Source organism: Neovison vison, chromosome X (genome assembly GCF_020171115.1).
Source record: "Neovison vison isolate M4711 chromosome X, ASM_NN_V1, whole genome shotgun sequence".
NCBI lineage: Eukaryota > Metazoa > Chordata > Mammalia > Carnivora > Mustelidae > Neogale > Neogale vison.
The window spans coordinates 40,403,337-40,422,465 of record NC_058105.1 but is presented as its reverse complement, the minus strand read 5'-3'; the positions used below and the strand labels follow the sequence as shown (position 1 = coordinate 40,422,465).

The following is a 19,129-nucleotide window of genomic DNA, read 5'->3' as shown; positions in this document are numbered from 1 at the left end:
AAGATTTTTCCAACTTTTTTGACTGAAATCTATAGAAAGAAATGCATTTTACATTCTGGCCCTCATATATACACCACACACACACACACACACACACACACACACACACACAACCAAACCAAAAGCTCTTTCCAGAAACAGTAATCACCCTTACTCTCTAGAATGTACTTTGATATTTTCTATTCTATTCCATTATGTTTCATTAAAAAATTGCTTATTGTGACCTACTAATTCCAACCTAAAGTTTAGAAAACTGTTCTAGAGAAACTCTTGTACATATACAGTAGGAGGTACATACAATGCTTGCTGCAGAATTGTCTGTAATAGCAAAAATAAAAAGAAAATATCTTCAGGAGAATGCATAAATTATGGTATATTTCTACAATGGAATACTACATAGTTTCTTATATTATTAAAATAAGTTTCAAAAACATTTTATATATTGAGTTAAAAAAGCAAGTTGTAGAAGGATATGTAAAGTATGATATCATCATTTTAAAATGTGTAAAACTATATGTTGCTTATTAATATATAAATATGTAGTAAAAATATAAAACATGCATCAGAATGATAAGTAACAAATTCAGGATAGTAGTTACCTCTGGAGAGGAGATCAGGAAATGGGATTGGTGAGGGATACATGAAAGTCTTCAGGTCTATCTATAAGGTTCTATTATTTTCCTAATTAAGCAAATATGGAAACTACCAAGAACTGATAAAGATGGTTGGCTAGGTATAAGGGTATTGTTGTATTATTCTCTATAACTCTTTGTATAATAGTAATATTTTATAATAAAAAAAACACAAATCAAGCTGCCCTTGAACCAACAGCAAGAATATATTAGAATTGCAATCACTCAAAGGAAGCTGCTTTAATATCCCTCATCTACAATGTGTTTTATTCTTTTTTTTTAATTCAGAGATAGCCAAAAGCTAACATTATTTTGTTTTGTTTTGTTTTTTAAATTAAACACAACCAAGTATATGCTCCAGGGGCTTGTGCAGCCTCTTTGAATGACATGACAATAAAGTTTTCCATCCTAGATCTAACATACACCAGTAATGTCAATAAAACAAGGATTATTTACAACTCTACTTATATATTTGTCAATTTCTCAAGACTTAAGAGATCCTGCACTTTCACTTTGCTGTTTAGTATCAGAAATTTAAAGTCATGTCGTATGAAAGCCAGGTGGAGCATTCTAAAGAAAAATACTCATGTAATAACAGTAGACCCGACTCACAACCAGGTGGCCACTTATTTATTGACTAATTACAGAGGCACAATGGCGACCCGATACAGTGGTCCTATGAATATTACTTGATTTATTACTAGCCTAGGAAACTGGAAGTTACTTTTCCTTCACTTCAAGACCTCTAGTAGATGAGGACTGGGGTCTCATCAAGATTTCTTTAAAATTCTAAGGGTAGCTTAGGACCTTAGGAAACCACAAAGAACATCAGAGGAAATATGCTATGTATATAGTTCGCAGAGAATTAATAGTCAAAGTCAAGGAAAAACACAATCACAGTGCCTATGTCATGATTCCTTGGTATAACCAAAGCTAATTTAAAAGTGTTAATTTAGGTAGAGGTAAAGAAAAATGAAAACAACCCATGTTTTTTTTCTTGGTTTGGCCTATACCTTGTTTGGCTCCCCTGGATTATATGAAGAAAACATAGGAATTTTTCGGATCTCTTCCTCTGACAAACGATTTCTCTGGATCTCATCTTCTGGGACAAATTCTATTGGCTGCGTCAGCTTCTTAGGCCCAGTCCAACACTGCTCAGGTGAATTATCAATAACTTTTGCCACATGGAGACTGGGACCTTTACCCTGTGCTGCCTGTTTTCCCTTGTCCTGGAGTAATGACGGGTTCTCAGCTGTGCCACTATCTCCCACTGATGTAGCTGAGACCAGTGAGTGGGAAGCAAAGGGTTCACCTCTCATAAGTTGGAACTCTTCAAGACGTTTTTTCATTATCATCTCTTGGTAAAAACTTTCCAGGTTGTTCATGGGATCACCTTTGTTCTTCTTTTGGGGTTCATCTAGATCAAGACAAAGAGATAGGGAAGTTCTACAAAGCCTACCAACACAACCTTTGACAAATAAATAAAAATTAAATCTTGGATCTCAGACACAGAAACTTTGCTGGGGCAAGTTTGACAAATGACAGTAGTATAAAGCTATTTTAATGTGGTGCATCTCAAGCAAGGCTGGAACTATGGTGAAGCAGGTGAGGCACCTCAGGTGCAAAATTTAAGGAAGGGCTCACTCTCAGATTCATGCAAGTACATGCACCTAACTGATAAAGACATTAAAAATGTAACCAGTATGGCATTATCGCGCTTGACAAAATTAATTATTAGTATCATCTACTATTAAGTTCATATTCAAATGGCTCTGATTATCTTAAAAGATATCTTTTTATACTTGGATGTTTGATGCAAAATCTAAACCAGGCTTTGGCTGTTTCATCTTTTAAGTCTCTGATTTTAAAACAGTGCCCCGTCTTTTCCACCCCTCCAACTCATTTTTCCTCCATCTTATTGAATTATTAGAGGAACCACATCATTTGTTCAGAGAACAAATGAAATTTGACATTGTTGCTGACATTAATGTTTAACTTGATCCTCAAGTTAACTTGATCCCCTCTATATCTTACAAACTGGCAGTTAAATCTAGATCTATGCTAATACAATAGTCACTGGCCACACAAATTTATTTAAATTAATGTTTTAGATGTCAGTTCCCCAATTAAACTAGTCACATTTCAAATGCTCAATAGTCATATGTAGCTAGTAGATACCATAATGGGCAGAATAGATAGAAACCATTTACATCATTGTGGACAGCTGCATTAAGATAGTGCTGATCTAGAGATTTGATTAGATTCAAGTTCAGTATTTTAGGCAACAATCATCCATAGGTAGAGGTGTACTCCCTATTACATCATGTCATAAGGCACATAATGTGTGGCGGTCTCACTTTAATGGCACTAAAGTTGATCAGCATATTCAGGTGTTATTAGTCTAATCCCTCCATTATAAAGTTTTCCCACTCAACTAATGGGTCTTGCATCCATTAGTGACCATTGCCTAGATCTGTTATTTATTATAAAGCTGCAAAATGGAGGTCCCCTAATTATTTTATTTTATATTTATTAATTCTATTATTTCTTTTGATTTATTATCTGGAATTCTATAATGAACTTACCGTCAATTATTTGGTTTCCCCATATATAGTTCATACAGGAAAGGCAGGACAAATGCTTGATTTTATTTTTCCCCGTATTTATCAACTATAAAAGTAATGAGTTGGTACCTTAGAAATTTCCAATAGTGACCAATTATTATTTTTAGTATAACTGTAAAATCATTTTTATATGTTGGATGTGCTTCAATTAAATGTAATATTTATTCCTTTTAGTGGTCAAATTATCCCACTTAGGACCAATAAGTCCCTTCAAATTGGCTCCTGTGTTTTCCAGTTTTTTGGCACAGCAAGATGTCACAAGTTCATTTTGAATATTTCCTGACTCAAACCTAGATTATCTCTCCAAGGATCCCTGGCTCCTTTTAATTGGAAATAGTATTTAGAAACCACAATGTGTTGCTAGCTGTGTTCATAGCTGTTGAATTGTTCTGTTGCTTCTAGGCCTTTTCAGTGGAAAAGCCAGGAAATTCTTTTAAAAGAAAAATAAATCATTAGTTCCTACTAGTATTTCCACTTTAAATTTAAGATTACAAGTTTTTTACTCAAATGCCTTGATTTTAGACTTGTATCTCTTTTCACATATGCTTAAAATACTGGCTCAATGATATTAACAAACTTATTTATTAGCTTTTTCCTGTAACATATTTATAGAATTTTAAAATGTCAAAAAAATACTAAGATAACTATTAATGATAAAACTACTAAATACAGTTTCATACATCTTTGCAGTTATTTTTGTCCTTAAAATAATATATCAAATTAGTAATGTACAAATATTTTAAAGTCCCTTTACACAGTTGTTTTTTCTGGATGGTTATATTACCTGCTTTATTTATAGGTAGGTTTATTTGCTTTGGGTTATTTATGTATTTTAGGAATTGATTTTTCCCTTTTCATTATTATGCAGAACATTTATATGAGTTTAAAGTGAAAACTGTATTATACAGTACCTTCACAGAAGTCTCACCTCCATCTCTGTCCCCTTCATCCCATTCCTTTCCTTCTCCATAAGTAATCATTTTTATTAGGTTTTGATATTATGTTTCCATTATTTCTTTTTTTTGAAATATAAGCTAATACTAAAAGGGGTGCACACACAACACCTATATGTCTGTATCTATATCATTCATTATTTACATCCCTTTCCTACATAAAAGGTAACCTATTATAAATACTGTTCTACAACTTACTTTTTTGCACTTAACAACATATCCTGGAGATAACATATTAACGTGTAGAGCTCTTCCCCTTCCTCTTGATAGCTCCACAGTACTCTATGAGGTTTATCCAACTACTGGTTTATTCTAGTTTATTCAACTACTCCCCTCCTGAGGCACATTAGTGTTATATCCAGTCTTCTTTGCTTTTATGAATAACACCCTGACAAATAGCCTTGTGCATACATGATTTTGTATTTTTCCAGTATATTCCTGAAACAGGTAACAAGAGAAAGCGTTGCTGAGACAAAGGGTAAATGTGTATGTAATTTTTCCTAATATTGCTAAATTCCACGCTGTAGGAGTTGTATTATTCCTCATTTCCACCAGCAAGGTATAAGAATATTTATAGCAGGATTTCTTAAGACCTCATAAGCATTAACCATTAAGGAAAATATTGACAAATTCAACTACATTACAATTTAAAACTTCTGTTCATTAAAAATATTATAAAGAGAAAAGTCATAGAATGGGAGAAATATCTGCAGCATAAATAACTGGTAAAGAACCATTAAGAAAAGGGGTAGACAAATGAAAAGATGCCCCATAAAAGAGGAAATATACATGGCTAATAAATACAAAAATGCTCAACCATATTGGAATTCAGGGAAATGCTAATTAAGAATGGGTTGGGATATTAATAGGAAACTGCCATACTGGCAAAAGATTAAAAAGAACACCAATATCACATGTCAGTGAAATTGTAGAGAAATGACACCCTCACACATTGCTGGTAGGAATGTGCACCCACAGCACAAATCACTATAACATTATCTACTGATGTTGAATATATCATAATATGACCAGTCAGCTCCATTCCTACATATATACCCTAGAGAAACTTAGGCATATGTGTACCATATGTATACAATAATAATAATGTTTAGATCAGGCTATTTATAAGTAGCCTGATACTGGCAAAAATATAAATGTCCATCTAAGAATCAATTACAAAACTGTAGTCAGTTTATATAATGACATACTATATTCTAATGAAAGTGAACAAATTTCAGCTACATATGACCAAGTGGATAAATATTCTAATGTATACATTCAAAAATATATATTCGGTGACTATTATGACTCAGGTACTATTCTAGATTCTTGGGATATATCAGTAAATAAAACAAAGATCACTATCTTCATAGAGCTCAGTGAATTATATAGTATGTCAGAAGGTTATGAGTGCTATGGAAAAAACAGAGCTGTGTAATGGGTGATTGGAAGTGCTAGGGGTTGTAGTAGTAGTAGTTGGAATTTTAATGCTGGACTCAGTGTCTCATTAAGAAAGTGACATTTAAGAGATATGACTTAAAGAAAGTGAGGGAATCTATCATGCTGATATTAGAGTGAGAGGCCCAAAGTGAGGAATACATCTCAAAAAATTTTAAAAGTCTAAATCATATGAGTACATATGAAATCACATATGAAATCTGAGAAAACTCAAATATTTAGAAATTAAACAACACACTTCTAAATTACTCATAGGTAGAAGATCTCACAAAGGAAATTTTAAAAATATTTTCAACTAAATGAAAAGGAAAACATAGTGTATCTAAATTTATAGATGCAAATCAAACAATGTTAAGAGAGAAATTTACAGCTTTAGACAACTGTATCAGAAATGAAGAATGTTTTTAAACCAACAATCTGAGCTTCCAAACTAAGGAAACTAGAAAAAGAACAACTAAACACAAAGCCAGGAAAAAGAAGGAAATAATAAAGATTAGGGAATAAATCAGTAAAATAGAAAACAGAAAAAGAGAGAAAAATCAATGAAACCAAAAGCCGATTCTTTGTAAAGTTTGGCAAAATAGCAAACCCTTAGCTAGACCAACCAAGAGAGAAGACAAAATTGACTAAAATCAAGAATTAAAGATGAGGCATCACCGCAATGTTCATAGCAGCAATGTCCACAATAGCCAAATTGTGAAAAGAGCTGAGATGCCCTTCAACAGACAAATGGATAAAGAAGATGTGGTCCATACACACAATGGAAAATTACTCAGCCATCAGAAAGGACAAATACCCAAATTTTGCCATCAACATGGATGGGACTGGAGGAGATTACCCTAAGTGAAATAAGTCAAGCAGAAAAAGTCAATTATCATATGGTTTCACTTATTTGTGGAACATTAGGAGAAGGAAGGGAAAAATGAAGTGGGGGGAATCGGAGTGGGAGACGAACCATGAGAGACTATGGACTCCAGGAAACAAACTGAGGGCTTTAGAAGGGAGGGGGTAGGGGATGGGTGAGGGTAAGCCTGGTGATGGGTATTAAAGAAGGCATCAAAATGAAACAATATTTAAGAAGTAATAAAAATATAATACCTGTAAACTTAAAACTATAAAACATAACTGAAATAAATTACAGAAGCACTAAATAAAGGAAGAGACATTCCATGTTCTTGGATTAGAATAGTCAATATTATTAAAACGGCAGTTTTCCCCAAGTTGAATTACAGATTCAACACAATCCTTGTCAAGTATCAGCAGGCTCTGTTATAAAAAAGTTGACAAGTTGCTTCTACAATGTACATGGAAAAACAAAGGGCCTAGAATAACCAAGGTTATTTTGAAAAACAGGAATAAAGGAATTACACTACCTGATTTCAAAACTTAAATAAAGGTAGACATTCAGAGTATAAGGATACATCAATGGAATCAATGGAATCAAAACAAGTGCCCTGAAATAAACACTTACATTTATGGTCGATTGATTTTCTATGAAGGTGCCAAGACACTCCAATGGAGGAAATAATAGTCTTTACAATAAATAGTGCTGGGACAGTTGGACATGCATATTTAAAAATATGAACTTAGAATCTTTATCCCACACATAAAAATGAATTAAAAACAGATAACAGATCTGTAATTATAAGAGCTAAAACTATACATATTCTAGAAGAAATCACAGGAGACTATCTTTCTGACCTTGAGTTCAGTAATGATTTCTTACACATGATACCAAAATGCCCAAGTCATACAGAAACAAATCGATAAGTGGAAACTTCATTAAAATTAAAAACTTTTGTGATTCAAAAGACACCATTAAGAAAATAAAAAAGCAAGCTACAGACTGGAAGAAAATATTTGCAAATCATATAACTTATAAAGTACTTACATTCAGAATACATAAAGAACTCTTACCACTCAATACTAAGAAAACAACCCCATCAAAAAATGGGTAAAAGAATTCAATAGACACTTTATCAAAGAAGATATAAAAAAGGCTAATAAACACATGAAAAACATTCATGATTATTTGCTCTTATAGAAATTCAAATTAAAGCCACAATGAGATATCAGTACACACCCACAAGTATGGCTGTTAAAAATAGGGGAATAGCAAGTGTTGGCAAGGATGTAAAGAAGTAAGAATGCTCATACATCACTGATGAGAAAGTAAAATGATGCAACCACATTGGAAAACAGTTTGGCAGTTCCTCAAACGGTTATATAGAGTTACCGTATGACCTAGAAACTCCATTCACTCAAGAGAAATGAAAACATAGCCACACAAAAACTTGGACATGAATGCTCATAGTATTATTCACAGTAGCCCAAAAGTGGACAATAACCCAAATGCCATCAGCAGCGAAAGGATAAATAAAATGTGGTATATCTATAGAATGGAAAATTATTTAGTAATAAAAAGGAATGATTGCTGATACAGGTTATATGAACAAACCTCACAAACATATTACCTGAAAGAAGCCAAATTCCAAAGATCACGTATTGGTAAGATTCCATTTATATGAAACACTTAGATACAACAAATTTATAGAGACAGAAGGCTTGGGGTAGGCACGGGAGTTATCTACTGCAAATACGTTGATGGGAATTTAGCAGAGTGATGGAAATGTCCTAAAGACTGGATTGTACCGATGACTGCATAAGTCAATAAATTTACTAAAAATCACCTAATTGAATACCTACAATAGGTGAATTTTACCACATATAAATTATATATCTCAATGAAGCTGTTTAAAAATCAAGAAAAAAACCTATTGATCTCACAAAATGTTAGAACAGAAAATAGGGAAAATATATTAAAAGACATAAAAGAATAATTAAATGAATGAGAGGATATAGCATATTCACCTTTGAAGATCTGAAGATTCATACTGTAAATATGTCAATTGTCCTCAATTCATTTAAATACTCGATGGACTCTCCATCAAAACCACGTAAGAGAATGTGTTTGAGTATGTGTGTGTAACTTGCCAAGCTGATTCTAAAATTTCCATGGAAAAACAAAGTATCAAAGTATACAAAACACTCTGGAATAAGAAAAAGGTAGAAGGAATTGGTTTATTTTATTGTACCAGAGATCAAGACATTAAAAATGCTAAAGTGTCATACTAGATCTGGTATACTGATAGCCAAAAAGACCAAAGGAACAAAAGAGATAAGCCAATAAAAACACCCATGAATATATGAACACTTGATGTATCCCAGAACTAGCAATATAACAACACTGCAGGTACATTTTCCAAAATATAGTATTGGGATAGAGGGTTATTTATATGGCAAAATAACAAAACAAAACAAAACCTGAAATCCTATTTCATACCATATACAGAAATCAACTCCAGGTGGATCAAAGACTTAAATGTGAAATGCAAAAACATAAAGTCTTTAGAATAAAGAACAATATCTTCCTGAGCTCATGTAGGGAAGGATTCATTAATCAAAGCACAAAAATTACAAAGTAGAAAGAAAAATTAATAGATTTTCATTACATACAAATGAAGAACTTTTTTTCATCAAAAGACACCATAAAGGGAATGAAGTGATAAGCCACAAAATGGAAACAGGCATTTTCAACACATAGAGCCAACAAAGAGCAAGTATCCACAATAATAAAGAACTTGTACAAATTTATAAGAAATGCATGTAAGATGAGAGAAGGAATTTGGAAATAGAATATTCAGGACATAAATCACAACACTTTCCTACTAGCCCCATTTCTCTGTAGCACTACTGAAGGTAAGTAGTGATCACTGAGATCCCAGGGCTTTGGGGCTGAACCACTGCTTTGATACAGGTCTAAAATGACCTCTGAACCAAGACTGCACCTGGACACAGATATGAAGAGATGGAAAGATATTCAGGGAACATTTGTTAAATGGACAAAAGAACTGAACAGTCATTTCACAAAGGAGGCTATCCAAATGGTCAATTATGTGTGAGAGGTTTTCCAACCTCATTAGATATCAAGGGAAGGAAGTTAAAACTGTAATGAAACAAACAAAACCAACTGAACTTAGACTCCTGAAAAATATCAATGCCTGCAATATAGACAGACAGACAGACACACACACACACACACACACACACAGAACTGTTATAAAGCAAACTAAATGCAATATGTGATCCCTGATTACAACCTAAATTTAAAATTGAGAAATTTAATTAGAAACTGTATTATTAGATAGTATGTGTAATAATGCTAAATTGCTTGAGTGATCATAATACCATGATTATACAGGAGAATATCTATTTTCTTAGAAGAGACGTAATGGAAGTATTTAAGAGTAAAACCTGTTAATGTCTGAAATTTACTTTCGAATTGTTTAACAATACACAAACTACACAAACACACATTCTAGTGTAGAGGAGATTGGTAAATGTACGTGAAGGATGTGGGTGTACTATTCTTTCACTTTTTCTCCATGTTTGAAAAGTTGAGGCAAACAAGACCTTACTACACCCTAGTCAAGTAAAAAGTCATATAAATGAATGCTAATTAAGAAAGGGAAAGATAATATACTGAAATATAAGTAAATACCCATCAGATTGGAGTCTGACAATACCCAGTGTGGACAAAGATATGGAGCAACCTGAACCTTCTTCGCACGTGGTTGGTAGGTTTTTAACTTGGGACAATCCCTTCACAAAAGAGGTAACATCTATAAAGTCGAACAGGTAGGAATTCTTCACCCCTCAAGTCCATCCTAGGTATACATCCCGAGAAACTCCTGTACATGTGTCCCAAGATACATGTACAAAAATGATAACAGTAACAGTACTGATATTTAGAGCAACCCCCCCAATGGAAACAACCCACATGTCCAACTACAGTAAAATGGATAAATAAATGCTGATATAACCATAGAAAGGAGTACTATACTACAGTGAAAGTCAATGAACTATGGCTATACATTGCAGTATGGATGAATCTAACAAATTTAACAATAGGTAGAAAAGGAAGACCCAGTGGAATACATACAGTACAATTTATTGATATAATGAATGCTTAAAGACAAGCAGAACTAACCGCTGTCTAGCAATATATGTATAGTTGGTAAAAATATAAAGAAATTATTATCACAAGTCAAGACAGTGGTTAGATCTGGAAGGTAGGGAGATGTGATTTCCAGAGCATACAGGGACTTCTGGAGTATTGGCAACATTTGATTTCCTGACTTGAATGTCCCTAAGTGTTACATACTCTCTGGCATGATCCATTTCATTATTAGAAATATTTTTTTAGGGGAACCTGGGTGGCTCAGTTGGTTAAGCATCTGCCTTCAGCTCAGGTCATGATCCCAGGGTCCTAGGATCGAGCGCACCATGTTGGGCTCCCTGGCCTGCTTCTCGCTCTCCCTCCACTCCCCCTGCTCGTGCTTTCTCTCTCTTTCTCAAACAAATTTTTAAAAATCTTTAAAAAAATTTTTTTAAAAAGTAAGCAGTAAAGAGGAGATAACTCAGTATACCAGGTTTGAATAATATCCCCCCAAAATTCATGTTCACCCAGAACCTCAGAATGTAACCTTATTTGGAAACAGGGTTTTTGCAGATACAGCTGGGACAACCCCTTCACAAAAGATGAGGTCATACTGTATTCGAGTGGGTCCTAAATTCAATGACTGGTGTCTTTTTAAGAAGGCCACATAGAGACACAGACACACAGACATACATGTCACCTAACTGTAGAAGCAGAGATCGCAGTGATGCATGTACAAGGCAAGGATAGCCAGCAACCACTAGAAACTGGGAGAGGGGCACGGAACAGTTTCTTCCTCAGAGTCTCCAGAAGAACCAACCTTGTCAACATCTCAGTTTGAACTTCTAGCCTCCAGAACTGTGAGAGTACATTTCTGTTGTTTTGAGTCACCTAGTTTATGGTACTTTGTTACAGCAGCCCTAGGGAACTAATACAGATTTTGCACTGGGAAACGGGGTGCTGCTGTAACACATAGCTAAAAATGTCTAAGTGCCTTTGGAAATGAGTAATGGTTAGAGGCTGGAAGAACATTTGAGTTGCTTGACAGCAAAAGGTCAGTTACCTTGAAGACTGTCAGTAGAAATACGGGTGTAAACAGCAGTTCCGGTGAGTGCTCAGGAGCACAGAGGATAGCAGAAAAAGCTTCTACCATCTTAGAGGATACATAGATCATCATGAACAGAACACTGCTGGAGATATGAGCATTAGAAAATGTACTTCTGGTGAGGCATTAGAAGGAAATGATGAACATGTTATTGGATGCTGGAAGAAAGGCAATCTTTGTCATCAAGTGGCAGAAACTTGGCTGAATCAAGTTTTGCTGTTGGGTGGACTTCACTTATAAGTGGGTATTTAGCTAAGAAGATTTCCCAGCAAAGTGTGGAAGATGCAGCTTGATTTCTCTTTGATGCTTATAATAAAATGATGAGAAAAGAGAGACAAATTGAGGAAGGATCTGTGAAAAAAGAAACCAGCACTTGATGATCTAGAGATTCTCGTGTATCTAAACAATGTGCTCTGGAAATAGGCCAATGGTGTGGCTGGACAGACTTTCACTGAAGAGGTTAGGTGTATGACTCATGGATGCAATCAACAATCTCATCAGAAGCCAGGAAGAGAGGAGGGGTTATCCAGAAAGGATCTGTGGAAAACCCTTATAACTGATTATATGGGTCTCTTGACATGCATGAGATCAACAAGGTTTTTAAAGAACTGCATACCAGCAGAAACCCCAGGCTGGTGCGAAAGTGACAAAGATGGGACAAAATGAAGGATGACTGCAAAGGCAAAGCCACAGATGCAAAAGCAAATGAGGGAGCTTTATTACAAAGCTGTGATCACCAAGACAGCATGGTACTGGCATAAAAACAGACACATAGACCAGTGGAACAGAGTAGAGAGCCCAGATATGGACCTTCAACTCCATGGTCAATTAATCTTCGACAAAACAGGAAAAAATATACAGTGGAAAAAAGACAGTCTCTTCAATAAATGGTGCTGGGAAAACTGGACAGCTATATGTAGAAGAATGAAACTCGACCATTCTCTTACACTGTACACAAAGATCAACTCAAAATGGATAAAAGACCTCAACGTGAGACAGGAATCCATCAGAATCCTAGAGGAGAACATAGGCAGTAATCTCTTTGATATCAGCCACAGCAACTTCTTTCAAGATACGTCTCCAAAGGCAAAGGAAACAAAAGCGAAAATAAACTTCTGGGACTTCATCAAAATCAAAAGCTTCTGCACAGCAAAGGAAACAGTCAACAAAACAAAGAGGCAACACACGGAATGGGAGAAGATATTTGCAAATGACAGTACAGACAAAAGGTTGATATCCAGGATCTATAATGAACTCCTCAAACTCAACCCACACGAAACAGACAAACACATCAAAAAATGGGCAGAAGATATGAACAGACACTTCTCCAATCAAGACATACAAATGGCTATCAGACACATGAAAAAATGTTCATCATCACTAGCCCTCAGGGAGATTCAAATTAAAACCACATTGAGATATCACCTTATACCAGTTAGAATGGCCAAAATTAACAAAACAGGAAACAACATGTGTTGGAGAGGACGTGGAGAAAGGGGAACCCTCTTCCACTGTTGGTGGGATTGCAAGTTGGTAGAGCCTCTTTGGAGAACAGTGTGGAGATTCCTCAAGAAATTAAAAATAGAGCTTCCCTATGACCCTGCAATTGCAATCCTGGGTATTTACCCGAAAGATACAGATGTCGTGAAAAGAAGGGCCATCTGTACCCCAATGTTTATAGCAGCAATGGCCACAGTCGCCAAACTGTGGAAAGAACCAAGATGCCCTTCAACGGACGAATGGATAAGGAAGATGTGGTCCATATACACTATGGAGTATTATGCCTCCATCAGAAAGGATGAATACCCAACTTTTGTAGCAACATGGACAGGACTGGAAGAGATTATGCTGAGTGAAATAAGTCAAGCAGAGAGAGTCAATTATCATATGGTTTCACTTATTTGTGGAGCATAACAAATAGCATGGAGGACAAGGGCCCTAGAGAGGAGTAGGGAATTTGGGTAAATTGGAAGGGGAGGTGAACCATGAGAGACTATGGACTCTGAAAAACAATCTGAGGGGTTTGAAGTGGTGGGGGGGTGGGAGGTTGGGGTACCAGGTGGTGGGTATTATAGAGGGCACGGCTTGCATGGAGCACTGGGTGTGGTGAAAAAATAATGAATACTGTTTTTCTTAAAATAAATAAATTGGAAAAAAAGAATAAAATAAGATAAGGATATCAAAAAAAAAAAAAAAAGCAAATGAGGGTGGGGCTACAGGCACCTGGTAGGCTGAGAAGGTGGGGCTATCCCAGAGGACCCAGAGATCAAGACCGCCCCTGGGGGCCAGGCGACAGAGCACTGAGCCCATAGCATTATTCTCAGGCTCTGAGACCTAACAGAATTTGCCCTGCTGGGCTGTTAACTTGCTTTAGACCAGTAACCCCTTTATTTCTTCCTTTCTGCCCTTTCAAAGTAGGAATGCCGATTCTCTGCCTGTCTCACCACTGTATTTTGGAAGCAGATAATCTGTCTGGTTTCACAGGTCTCTGGACAGAGAAGAATTTTGTCTTAGGGTGGAACATACTCAGGGCCTTGCTGACACCTGGTTTTGATTATTTAGATAATGACACTTGAGCCTTTTTGAGTTGATATTCAGATGAGCTTTCGGACTTAGACTTGATGCTGGAATAGGTTAGGACTTGTGTGGATGTTGCAATGGGGTGAATGATTTTGTGTGTGAGATGGATATGAATATTTGGAGATGAGAGGGCAGACTACACTGGGTTGAATAGTGTACCCTCGAAATTCATGTCCATGCCAAGCCTTAGACATGACTTTACTTGTGAAGGGGGTCTTAGCAGATGTCACGAGTTAGGATGACATTACATTGAATTAAGGTGGGCCCTAATTCAAATGACTGATGTGCTTATAAGGAGGCCATGTGAAGGCACAGAGACACAGACACACACTGAGACCACCATGTGATGACAGGGGCAGAGACAGGAATGATGCAGCTAGCTAGAACACCAAGGAATGCTGGTAGTGCCAGAAGCTAGAAAATACAAGGAAGGCTTCTAGAGACCTTCGGAAAGAGCATGGCCGTGCCAACGCCTTGATTTCAGACTTCTCACCACTGTGAGAGGCTAAACTTCTGTTGTTCTAAGCCACTAGATTTGAGGTCAATTGTTATGGCAGTCCTAGAAAAAGAATCCAGTGATTTTAGAAAATTCTTCTAAGAAATTTTGTTGCAGAGAGAAGGAAAAATGACTGACATACACAATAGGAATGAATCTCAAAAACACATGCTCAGTTAAGGAAGCCTTACAGAAAGAACACAAAGGATATCATTTCAATTATCTGAAGTTCTAGGACAGGAAAATCTATAGTGAAAAAAAAACCAAAACACCAGTTGCCTCTGGGAAATTGCTGACAAGAAGTATGATAAAACTTTCTGGAATGGTGATAATCTTCTATGGATTAGGTTACACAGATGCAGTGGTATGCTAGAAATGGCCCAATGATTAGACACATGTCTTCCAGACTCCATTTTCAGTGATAACACTTTGGTAGCTTAAGAGTTACCATTCAAGTATGTACACCATGGAAACTGGCAAATGAAACAAATCAGAGCCCTTTTACTTTCTGAAGAGCCGGCTGTTAAACATTTGCCAATACATCACTACAAAAATGTATATACTAGTCAAAAGTTCATGGATGAACACTTGAAATCTGTGCAGTTCATGACATGCAAATTTTACATCAAAAGAAAAAAATTTAAATATTTAATTCTAGTTAACAATATGCATACTGAATCATTTAGGGGGATATGTATTTACATTGGCAATTTATTTTTATTTTTTTTAAATTTTATTTATTTATTTGACAGACAGAGATCACAAGTAGACTGAGAGGCAGGCAGAGTATGTGGCGGGGGAAGCAGGCTCCCTGCTGAGCAGAGAGCCCAATGCGGGACTTGATCCCAGGACCCTGGGATCATGACCTGAGCCAAAGACAGAGACTTTAACCCACTGAGCCACCCAGGCACCCCTGGCAATTTCTTTTAAATACATCAATAAAGTAAGATGGGTTGATAGATGAATGGAGGGACAGATAGGTAATAAAATATTAATGACAGAATCTAGTTGGTGATATAATGGGTATTTGTGATAAAATTTTTTCAACATTTCTGTGTGTTTGAAAATTTTCATTAAAGACTAGGGAAACATCATTTCCTATATAGATATCAAAACAATATTAACAATATTAACAGGGGCGCCTGGGTGGCTCAGTGGGTTAAGCCGCTGCCTTCGGCTCAGGTCATGATCTCAGGGTCCTGGGATCGAGCCCCGCATCGGGCTCTCTGCTCAGCAGGGAGCCTGCTTCCCTCTCGCTCTGCCTGCCTCTGTCTGCTTGTGATCTCTCTCTGTCAAATAAATAAATCTTAAACAAACAAACAAACAAACAAACAAACAAAAAAACCAATATTAACATATGTATTTAATTCTCTCATTTTGGTATTTCAATTTTTAAAACAAGTGCTACTCATTATGGTATAGTGAAGGCAGAGAATCTAACATATTGTTAGCTCAAGTAGCTAAACAACTGAAGGGCATTTTTGTCTATATCAATTTTTTAAAAAATATTTTATTTATATATTTGACAGAAAGAGAGATCACAAGTAGGCAGAGAAGCAGGCAGAGTGAGAGGGGGAAGCAGGCTCCCCGCCGAGCAGAGAGCCTGATGTGGGGCTTGATCCCAGGACCCTGGGATCATGACCCGAGCTGAAGGCAGAGGCCCAACCCACTGAGCCACCAAGGCACCCCTGTCTTTATCAGTTTTTAAAGATAGCTCACGGTAGGAGTATGCACACTACGGAAACCGTCAGGTAGTAAAAAGCATATTAAAATCCTGAAAGGAGGGCTCCTGGGTGGCTCAGTCAGTTGGGCATCTGCCTTCAGCTCAGGTCATGATCCAAGGGTCCTGGGATCAAGCCCCGCATTGGGCTTCTTGCTCAGCAGGAAGCCTGCTTCTCCCTCTCCCTCTGCCTGCTACTCCCCTTGATTGTGCTCTCTCTCTCTGTGTCAAATAAATAAATAAAAGCCTTTTTAAAAATCCTGAAAGGAAAGAAGCAATACTGGGGATAACTGACTGAGATCCCTCGGGAGATCATAGGGCTAGGATCCAGCACAAATGTGTAAAGATTAACTTAAGGCACAAAGGATGTACCTACACCACTGAGCTGAGATGGAAGAAAATAAAGACTCAGGATGCAGAAGTTAGCAGAGTCAGGCAGAAAGCAGATGAAGGCTCTTATCAATGACAATGTTTCCTTTGAAATAGGAAACCTATCTGTTAAAAATAATGAAACAGTAGGATGGAAAGAATAATGAAGATCTAAAAGAGGATATGGAAGGAATGAAATGGAGAGCTGACCAGGGACCAGGAGATACACTGCTGAACAAGCAAGAAGGCTCTAGACAAGATCAGACATGAGGAAACTGCAGAGGCATTAATCAGTAAATTATACAATTGTTCTCTGGCAATGCTGGAAAACTATGCTGCAGAAATAAAGAAGGCAATTAGTTGGATTGATTCAGGGTTGAGGTTTTTGCCAGGCGGGTATGGCACACAGACAAGGATACAAAAAGAATGCTTCACTGGCAAGAACATGAGTAAATAATGGGTGAGGGGGTCTAAGTAAGATGTGCAAGGAAAGAGAGACATGAAGGGGATGACAGATTGGGAGAAAATAAAAAGGTCAAGGAACTGGAGATTTCAACAGGGTTGAAGAGAGTTACAAGGGCCAGAAGTAAAAGAAATAGGCTGTGGTCAGAGTAATATACTGGGGCTTAAGAATTCAGAGGAAGTTTATTTCTAGAGATGATGTATGTTGCTTTCCCACTGATTTAAGGTTAGAAGATGGGATATGTGTCACTCCCCCAAAAATGTTTATCTCAAGATAGAGCAAAATCAGGGACACCTGGGTGGCTCTGTTGGTTGAGTATCTGCCTCCAGCTTGGGTCATGATGCCAGGGTCCTGGGATCAAGTCCCATATCAGACTCCTTGCTCAGCTCCTTTTCCCTCTCCCTGCTTGTGCTCTCTTGCCCTTTCTCTGTGTCAAATAAATAAATAAAACCTTTAAAAATAAAATCTTAAAAAAAAGATACAGCAAAATCACACTTAATAAACCAAAAAATCTTCTCAAATCCCCTACACAGATGCTATGATCAAGACCACTGATGTTCACATAAGAACAGACTTAGATTTAAGTCCTAGCATGGCCACTTAACAATTGACCTTGAGAAAGTTGCTTACCTCCTCAGAAGCTCAATTTCATTATCTGTAAAATGGGTATAATACTGCCACTATCTTGCAGGGTTATTATGAAGTTAAATGAGCAAACATACAAAATGCTTAGTACAAGGAATGGCACAAATAAGCCCTCAAAAATTATTAGCTATTAGAAATTCTGTTTCTATGTAAGAAGTAACCATACTTCACCCCTACCTCTCACACTGAATACAATTCTAAAACCTGGCGAAAATTCAAGGAACATTTGATGACTGCAAAAATTACACAGTAGCAGGTGGAACAGGTGAGAATTTGAAATTACAAAGAGCCCATGCCCAGACACAGCATGATCAGATTGCTGGAAAGTAAACAGTTAGAACAAAAAAGAGTAGAATAATAGAGAGAGAGCATATAAAAACTCTTATATTTATAGTCCACTGGTTTTTCACAAAAGACAATTTAACTGGGAAAGGATAGTCTTTTCAACTGAAGGTATCAGGACAATTGGATACCCACATGCAAAAATAGATTAATGTAACCCTAACTTTACATGACGTGTAATTCAGCAATTAATTCAAAATGGTTCATAGAACTAAATGTACAAGCTAAAACTATAAGTCCTGCAACAGAATACATATGAGAAAATCTCTGCAACCTTGGGTTAAAAAAGAAATCTTGGTTATAGGACCAAAAGCAGAAGTCATGAAAAAAAGTAAATTTGACTTCGCCAAAATCACAAACTTCCAAGCTTCAGAAGATATTAAGAGAGGTGACATTAATGAAAATGGCAGAGTACGGACCTCCTGAAATTTTCTCCTCCATAAAAGCAATGAGAACACTGTCAAAAACCATCAGTATCAGCTTTTCCAGGACTCTAGAAATTAACCAAAGGCCTGCAGCAATCTGGGAAATATTTATTCAATAAAAATAGCGAAACCTCAGCAAGAATAATAAATTTTGTGGCATTTTAACTCGCCCTCTCCTTGTCCTTTTTTTTCCAGGTCCGTGGTAACCTTGAAAACCAACAATGTGAAATCACAGTGAAAACCAGCAGCCTGGCAGCTACCAGAGAGGGAAGAACGGAACTGGAATACCTCCAAAGCACCACTGTCAGAGAACAGTCA

At 36.6% G+C, this 19,129-nt stretch overlaps 1 protein-coding gene across 4 annotated transcripts in view; it reads right to left on the bottom strand.

Moving 5' to 3' along the window:
- The window catches only part of RBM41 (RNA binding motif protein 41), a 60,597-nt gene that overhangs the window by 23,200 nt on the left and 18,268 nt on the right, over positions 1–19,129 (bottom strand). For all 4 annotated transcript variants that reach the window (XM_044234343.1, XM_044234342.1, XM_044234344.1 and 1 more), the window contains one exon: positions 1,646–2,049. In XM_044234343.1, the coding sequence (XP_044090278.1) occupies positions 1,646–2,049 (404 nt within the window). The remainder of the gene's footprint in view (positions 1–1,645; positions 2,050–19,129) is intronic.